The 10,000-nt window shown below is 41.4% G+C and overlaps 1 protein-coding gene across 3 annotated transcripts in view; it reads left to right on the plus strand.

Annotated features, from left to right (window-relative positions):
- pak1 (p21 protein (Cdc42/Rac)-activated kinase 1) overlaps positions 1-10,000 on the plus strand; it is a 66,848-nt gene that overhangs the window by 40,750 nt on the left and 16,098 nt on the right. For all 3 annotated transcript variants that reach the window (XM_036001405.1, XM_036001407.1, XM_036001406.1), the window contains one exon: positions 4,941-4,989. In XM_036001405.1, coding sequence (XP_035857298.1) covers positions 4,941-4,989 — 49 coding nt within the window. The remainder of the gene's footprint in view (positions 1-4,940; positions 4,990-10,000) is intronic.

Below are 10,000 nucleotides of genomic sequence, written 5' to 3' on the forward strand. Positions count from 1 at the left end.
GGAAAACCAAAGTGTAGGATCCAAAACTTGGTAAACTAGAGATGTTCGGCTCCGATACCGCCTGAAACGCTGGTATCGGTATCGGAAAGTACTGGAGTTTATGCACCGATCCGATACCACGTAATAAAGCGAAGGAAAAAAGAAAATCTACGTTAAAGTAGTTTATTTATGTTGTTTTTCCGTTATAACTGACTGTCAAACTGGATAATAAAAGAAAGTTCTGTGGCGTTCATTGTTCATGTTTCACAAAGAGTTTAACCTGAGCCAGACTGACAACAAAGATAGAAATAATATCACATCCATACAGGGATAGTAGTATACAGCTGTTATACATCATATCATCCATACAGAGATAGTAGTATACAGCTGTTATACATCATATCATCCATACAGGGATAGTAGTATACAGCTGTTATACATCATATCATCCATACAGAGATAGTAGTATACAGCTGTTATACATCATATCATCCATACAGAGATAGTAGTATACAGCTGTTATACATCATATCATCATACAGAGATAGTAGTATACAGCTGTTATACATCATATCATCCATACAGAGATAGTAGTATACAGCTGTTATACATCATATCATCCATACAGAGATAGTAGTATACAGCTGTTATACATCATATCATCATACAGGGATAGTAGTATACAGCTGTTATACATCATATCATCATACAGGGATAGTAGTATACAGCTGTTATACATCATATCATCATACAGGGATAGTAGTATACAGCTGTTATACATCATATCATCATACAGGGATAGTAGTATACAGCTGTTATACATCATATCATCATACAGAGATAGTAGTATACAGCTGTTATACATCATATCATCCATACAGAGATAGTAGTATACAGCTGTTATACATCATATCATCATACAGAGATAGTAGTATACAGCTGTTATACATCATATCATCATACAGAGATAGTAGTATACAGCTGTTATACATCATATCATCATACAGGGATAGTAGTATACAGCTGTTAAAACATAATAAAATGTATGACACACTGGTATCAGATCAGTACTCGGTATCGGCCGATACGCAAGTTCAGGTATCAGAATCGGTATCGGGAAGCAAAAAATGGTATCGGACCATCTCTAGTGTAAACCTTAAGTCAACTTGTTTCTTGCTTTATCCACAAGCACAAAAGGGTTTATTAATCCACTTTCTACATACACTATATACCACCATATCCTTAGGGTGTTATGTTTGGCAATAAAAATTGCAATTTCACAAAATCTTGGATCGTTATTTTTACCATATCTGTGTCTGAAACGCTGGAAAAGCGAGAGCAGATAAGGAATAAATAACATTTAAAAAGCTTAAAAACAAAGCTTGCGCTGTGGACCAGTGCAAGAATTTCTTTTAGATGGTTTTGATGCTCACATTGATTTAAGGGCTAGCCTGGGAAAACCCTGACGAACTTCCGGCATATTTGCAGTCCTTCCAGAAAAATGCGGAGTTTTGATTATGCGGCACGTTTTCTTAAAAAATGCGATGGAATATGCTGGATATTTATGCAATTTTATGCGATGAAATTGCAGGAACTGCGGTTTCATCATAGCTTCATTGCGGGGTTTGCAGCTTTTCGATGATGTTCACGTCGCGTAATTACGTCACTTCATAACGTTCCCATAGCAACAGGGTAAAATGGCTGCTCTTTTGTGAAGGAAACGCAACATTTTTCAACTTTCTGCTAAGATACATGTGACTTTTTTGCAACGGAAATGCAGGGATTATGAAATCATGCAAGGAAATCGGCAATTATTTATTAGAAAAAATGCGGACTTTGGCTAATTATGCGATTGCATAATTACGTTTTTCTGGAGGGACTGTATTTGAGATTTGCTCTGCAAGTCAATCTGGCGAAGGGTTATGTGGAGTGAGGAATAGTGGACCCAAACGCAGAGTGAGAGGCAGGCAGGAAGGCAGGAGAAGGTTTGTTAGGTCTGATTTATTAGTCCAAACACAAAAATGAACAAAGGGAGTCCCGGATGAAGAGGCAGGCAAAAAAACGATTCCCAAAACAAGAAAAGGCATCCAAAAACAAACCAAGGGAGTCAAAAACCAGGGAAATACAGGAGGGGAAGAAACGGACCAGAACAGACACGGAGAACACACAAACTGACGGCACCAGGACACAAAATGATCTGACAAAAGACAAGGGGAAGACAAAGACTAAATACACAGGGTAGCGAGGACACAAGACAGGTGACACAAGGATGGGAAACAGGTGAAAAACATTAGGGCAATCACAAGGGCGGGAAAACAGAGAGTAAAACAAGACAAGACAAGACAGAGAACAGATTATCAAAATAAAACAGGAAACTAAGCAAAATACAGAACAGAAACAGACTACCAAAATAAGATCCACACCAACCCATAACACGAAGAGCCCATTCACGGCCATTTCCAATGTTTCCAAATCGAGGCACCAATCACAACCGGTGAGGCGGGCTTTACACCAATCACAACCGGTGAGGCGGGCTTTACATCAATCACAACCGGTGAGGCGGGCTTTACACCAATCACAACTGGTGAGGCGAGCTTTACACCAATCACAACCGGTGAGGCGGGCTTTACACCAATCACAACCGTTGAGGCGGGCTTTACACCAATCACAACCGGTGAGGCGGGCTTTACACCAATCACAACCGGTGAGGCGGGCTTTACACCAATCACAACCGGTGAGGCGGGCTTTACACCAATCACAACCGTTGAGGCGGGCTTTACACCAATCACAACCGGTGAGGCGGGCTTTACACCAATCACAACCGTTGAGGCGGGCTTTACACCAATCACAACCGTTGAGGCGGGCTTTACACCAATCACAACCGTTGAGGCGGGCTTTACACCAATCACAACCGGTGAGGCGGGCTTTACGCCAATCACAACCGTTGAGGCGGGCTTTACGCCAATCACAACCGGTGAGGCGGGCTTTACGCCAATCACAACCGTTGAGGCGGGCTTTACACCAATCACAACCGGTGAGGCGGGCTTTACAGGAGGACGATAGCGCAGCGACGGTAAGCATCTTTTTGTTTACATTCAACATGACGGCCACCGAAGCGCAGCAACCCGTTGATGCCGCTGTCGCTGCTACGTCACCCAGATCGTTGGTCTGATTGGTTGAAGGACTATCCAATTGCGCCCAGACGCATTTGAGCGGCGTCCGTTGGTTGACGCCCCTTTGGAAATGGGCTGTGAATGAAGCTTCCCCAGACCCACTCTCAGTTACAACTAGAGCTTAGATCGGCCCAAAAAATCAAGCCCGAACCTGCCCGAGCCCGAGCACGTTGCGTCCGAGCCCGGCCCGGCCCGACACATTAACTGTAATTATGAGCCCGAGCCCGATTTAAACCCGACAATTTTTTAATACGTGGACCGTTATAACTGACGTTCACAACTACAATTCAGAGTTGTTTGAACTGCAGAAATCTGTTTAGAATAATACAACAAGGACGAAGCCTGTAAACTGATGTTAGTTTAGAATGGAACGGATCGCAAGTGGATCCGAATGAAGAAACGTAAAAAAAAAAGAAACAATGATGAACAACATATTGTTGTCACTGCCCACGACTTGTTTAAACTGCTTCCATACCTCCGACTTTCCTCCACACTTGCTCAAAGTTAATTCTCCTGTTTTTCTTTTTTTCTTTACATCTTCAAGCTCCCGGTGTGATGCGTGCGCCCGGCCCGGCCCGAGGATGTGGCGGAAAATAACGGCCCGAGCCCAACCCGAGGTCCGGTCTGGCTCGGGTCGGGCTCGGGCTCGGGCCGAGAATCTAAACTCTAGTTACAACTGAGAAGGGTCTGGTGTCAGCCAGGCTATATAAGGGCTGCATCTAACGATAACTTACATTGTCGAATAATCTGTCCATTATTTCCTTGATCAATCGATTTATAGGTCGTTTAATTAAATGTCAGAATATTGTGTGAAATGTGGATCAGTGTATCCCAAAGCCCAACATGACGTCCTCAAATGTCTTTTTTTTTTTTCCCACATCCACAACTCAAACCTCAGTTCATCCTACAAACAATAGAATAATATTCTACAATTCTGCTAAACCCAGAGTTTGCATCTGATAACACGGTAGAAGTCTTTTGGATCAAGTTCAAGTCAAAAAGCAAGTTTTTCTAGACCTTAAAGTGCCCATATTATGAAAAAATCACTTTTTCTGGGATTTGGGGTGTTATGTTGTGTCTCTGGTGCTTCCACACACATACAAACTTTGAAAAAAACCCATCCATGCTGTTTAGAGTGAGATACGGTTTCTGAATGTGTCCTGCCATCAGTCTCTGGGTGAGCTGTTCAAAATCTGCTCGTTTCGGCTTGTGACGTCACAAGCTGAAACGAGCAGGCTTACCGCAACCATTAGCTCGTAGCGTTAGCATGCTAACGCTATGGCTAACGCTAGCATGCTACCTTGTTCTCAATAGCAAAGCACTGCTACAACACACACAAGTTCACCATAATCTACAAAAGAACTACTTACATGTGCACCCTCATTTAGAAGTCTCCCAGCTAATCCTGCCTTGTAACTGACCCAAGTTGTAGAAACAGCCTTTCTTTTACTGTCTATGGAGCTAGCTAGCTGACATGATCTACATCTGAGCTACTGGGCATGTGCAGTGCAATCAAAGATAGTACAGAAGAAGAAGAAGAAGAAAAGAGATCTCACTCTGTAGCTAAAACAGAGACCAGCTGAAAAGAGGATCTGCAGCAGTGAGAGAGAGCGGTGCAGTACAACACAAATATGGTGTTTTTTGAAAATTAAACCATGTAAACCTATTCTGGTACAACCTTAAAATACAATTATGAACCTGAAAATGAGCAGAATATGGCTGCTTTAAATAAATGAATAAATGAATAGGTTTACGATGACGTGATGTTTAACTGCTGTCTGTTTTCAGGGCGTCTGGGACGGTGTACACAGCTATAGACATCGCTACAGGACAGGAGGTCAGTTTCATTTCTCATCCTCCATATTAGTCTAGTCTCCTTCCTACATCCCTCTGTTCTCCATCCTCCTTCAGCTTACAGCCATGCTCAGTGGTTACAAAGGGAATACAGGAGCATGTTAATTAACAAGATTAAAACTTCAGCACAGGCTGTACTTACTGACGTCCATGTTCTGTAATTTTATTGCAATCCATCCAATAATTATTAAGATATTTCAGTTTGGACAGAAGTGGTGGACATGCTGCTAAAATGGATACACATCTCACAGAATGATCCGGTTTTTGAAAAGACTGATTCTGGTTTCAATCCTTCTTAACACCAATGATGAATTAGCAAAAGAGGAAAACACTACTGTCTGTTTTTTTGTTTTTTGTTACCTGAATTGTAATATTTGGGGACTGATGGAAGACACTACAGGCAAAAACTTTTGGATTTTGGGTATTTTGCTTCAGTTTGAGGGCCGTATCTTGCACCCGGCGCAGCGCAAAGCCCGACGCAACGGTCTTTGCTAGTTTAAGACCGGCGCAGTTGTCAATTTCCCGTCCAGCGCCCACGTCGTTTAAATAGCAAATGCACCTGCGCCGATCTTTGCGCCCATGGGCGTGCTGGTCTTACAGGGAGGTGTGTTCAGGTGCATTCTGGGCATCCTGGTCTTACAGGGAGGTGTGTTCAGGTGCATTCTGGGCATCCTGGTCTTACAGGGAGGTGTGTTCAGGTGCATTCTGGGCATCCTGGTCTTACAGGGAGGTGTGTTCAGGTGCATTCTGGGCGTGCTGGTCTTACAGGGAGGTGTGTTCAGGTGCATTCTGGGCGTGCTGGTCTTACAGGGAGGTGTGTTCAGGTGCATTCTGGGCGTGCTGGTCTTACAGGGAGGTGTGTTCAGGTGCATTCTGGGCGTGCTGGTCTTACAGGGAGGTGTGTTCAGGTGCATTCTGGGCATCCTGGTCTTACAGGGAGGTGTGTTCAGGTGCATTCTGGGCGTGCTGGTCTTACAGGGAGGTGTGTTCAGGTGCATTCTGGGCGAATTGCTATCTTGAGGTAGCGGGAAGTGATCGCGCCATTGACCAACAACAACTTGGTCTAAAGTCAATAACGCAGCATTTCATTGTTATTTTAACAGCAAATTAGTAAAATGCTCCTAGACTTATGCACAGCGCGCGCACACTATACTTGTTACACACACTATGCTTGTTACACACACTATACTTGTTACACACACTATACTTGTTACACACACTATGCTTGTTACACACACTATGCTTGTTACACACACTATGCTTGTTACACACACTATACTTGTTACACACACTATACTTGTTACACACACTATGCTTGTTACACACACTATGCTTGTTACACACACTATGCTTGTTACACACACTATGCTTGTTACACACACTATGCTTGTTACACACACTATACTTGTTACACACACTATGCTTGTTACACACACTATACTTGTTACACACACTATGCTTGTTACACACACTATACTTGTTACACACACTATGCTTGTTACACACACTATGCTTGTTACACACACTATGCTTGTTACACACACTATACTTGTTACACACACTATGCTTGCTACACACACACTATGCTTGTTACACACACTATGCTTGTTACACACACTATACTTGTTACACACACTATACTTGTTACACACACTATGCTTGCTACACACACTATGCTTGTTACACACACTATACTTGTTACACACACTATACTTGTTACACACACTATACTTGTTACACACACTATGCTTGCTACACACACTATGCTTGTTACACACACTATGCTTGTTACTATACTTGCTACACACACTATGCTTGCTACACACACTATGCTTGTTACACACACTATACTTGTTACACTATGCTTGTTACACACACTATGCTTGTTACACACACTATACTTGTTACACTATGCTTGTTACACACACTATGCTTGTTACACACACTATGCTTGTTACACACACTATGCTTGTTACACACACTATACTTGTTACACACACTATGCTTGTTACACTATACTTGTTACACTATGCTTGTTACACACACTATGCTTGTTACACACACTATACTTGTTACACTATGCTTGCTACACACACTATGCTTGCTACACACACTATGCTTGTTACACACACTATGCTTGTTACTATACTTGTTACACACACTATGCTTGCTACACACACTATGCTTGTTACACACACTATACTTGTTACACTATGCTTGCTACACACACTATGCTTGTTACACACACTATGCTTGTTACACACACTATGCTTGTTACACACACTATGCTTGTTACACACACTATGCTTGTTACACACACTATACTTGTTACACTATACTTGTTACACACACTATGCTTGTTACACACACTATGCTTGCTACACACACTATGCTTGCTACACACACTATGCTTGTTACACACACTATGCTTGTTACACACACTATGCTTGTTACACACACTATACTTGTTACACTATACTTGTTACACACACTATGCTTGTTACACACACTATGCTTGCTACACACACTATGCTTGCTACACTCACTATGCTTGTTACACACACTATGCTTGTTACACACACTATACTTGTTACACACACTATGCTTGTTACACTATACTTGTTACACTATGCTTGTTACACACACTATGCTTGTTACACACACTATACTTGTTACACACACTATGCTTGTTACACACACTATGCTTGTTACACACACTATACTTGTTACACACACTATACTTGTTACACACACTATGCTTGCTACACACACTATGCTTGTTACACACACTATACTTGTTACACACACTATACTTGTTACACACACTATACTTGTTACACACACTATGCTTGCTACACACACTATGCTTGTTACACACACTATGCTTGTTACTATACTTGCTACACACACTATGCTTGCTACACACACTATGCTTGTTACACACACTATACTTGTTACACTATGCTTGTTACACACACTATGCTTGTTACACACACTATACTTGTTACACTATGCTTGTTACACACACTATGCTTGTTACACACACTATGCTTGTTACACACACTATGCTTGTTACACACACTATGCTTGTTACACACACTATACTTGTTACACACACTATGCTTGTTACACTATACTTGTTACACTATGCTTGTTACACACACTATGCTTGTTACACACACTATACTTGTTACACTATGCTTGCTACACACACTATGCTTGCTACACACACTATGCTTGTTACACACACTATGCTTGTTACTATACTTGTTACACACACTATGCTTGCTACACACACTATGCTTGTTACACACACTATACTTGTTACACTATGCTTGCTACACACACTATGCTTGTTACACACACTATGCTTGTTACACACACTATGCTTGTTACACACACTATGCTTGTTACACACACTATGCTTGTTACACACACTATACTTGTTACACTATACTTGTTACACACACTATGCTTGTTACACACACTATGCTTGCTACACACACTATGCTTGCTACACACACTATGCTTGTTACACACACTATGCTTGTTACACACACTATGCTTGTTACACACACTATACTTGTTACACTATACTTGTTACACACACTATGCTTGTTACACACACTATGCTTGCTACACACACTATGCTTGCTACACTCACTATGCTTGTTACACACACTATGCTTGTTACACACACTATACTTGTTACACACACTATGCTTGTTACACTATACTTGTTACACTATGCTTGTTACACACACTATGCTTGTTACACACACTATACTTGTTACACACACTATGCTTGTTACACACACTATACTTGTTACACACACTATACTTGTTACACTATACTTGTTACACTATGCTTGTTACACACACTATGCTTGTTACACACACTATGCTTGTTACACACACTATACTTGTTACACACACTATGCTTGTTACACTATACTTGTTACACTATGCTTGTTACACACACTATGCTTGTTACACACACTATGCTTGTTACACACACTATGCTTGTTACACACACTATACTTGTTACACTATACTTGTTACACACACTATGCTTGTTACACACACTATGCTTGCTACACACACTATGCTTGCTACACTCACTATGCTTGTTACACACACTATGCTTGTTACACACACTATACTTGTTACACACACTATGCTTGTTACACTATACTTGTTACACTATGCTTGTTACACACACTATGCTTGTTACACACACTATACTTGTTACACACACTATGCTTGTTACACTATACTTGTTACACTATGCTTGTTACACACACTATGCTTGTTACACACACTATGCTTGTTACACACACTATGCTTGTTACACACACTATACTTGTTACACACACTATGCTTGTTACACACACTATGCTTGTTACACACACTATGCTTGTTACACACACTATGCTTGTTACACACACTATGCTTGTTACACACACTATGCTTGTTACACACACTATACTTGTTACACTATACTTGTTACACACACTATGCTTGTTACACACACTATGCTTGCTACACACACTATGCTTGCTACACACACTATGCTTGTTACACACACTATGCTTGTTACACACACTATACTTGTTACACACACTATGCTTGTTACACACACTATACTTGTTACACACACTATGCTTGTTACACACACTATGCTTGTTACACACACAGCGAAGCGCAGCAGCACACACACATGCAAAAAAATACAAACAAAAATATTACGGTGCAAATCCTCCATCATAATAGCAATGCTCCACGGTCCAAACGCGCCTGGCTTTTAAAGGGAATGGGAGATGATCTCTGATTGGTTGATTGCATGTTACGCCCAAAACACACCTCTGATTAATGAAGACACTAACTACAACCCTTTTCAACCATGCGCCCAGCGCACAGAGCCTTATTTCCGCCGTCAAACTAGCAAAAGTGGATTTGGACACGCCCTAAACGCACCTGCGTCAGGCGCTTCA

The sequence above is a fragment of the Sander lucioperca genome, chromosome 5 (genome assembly GCF_008315115.2).
Source record: "Sander lucioperca isolate FBNREF2018 chromosome 5, SLUC_FBN_1.2, whole genome shotgun sequence".
Lineage (NCBI taxonomy): Eukaryota > Metazoa > Chordata > Actinopteri > Perciformes > Percidae > Sander > Sander lucioperca.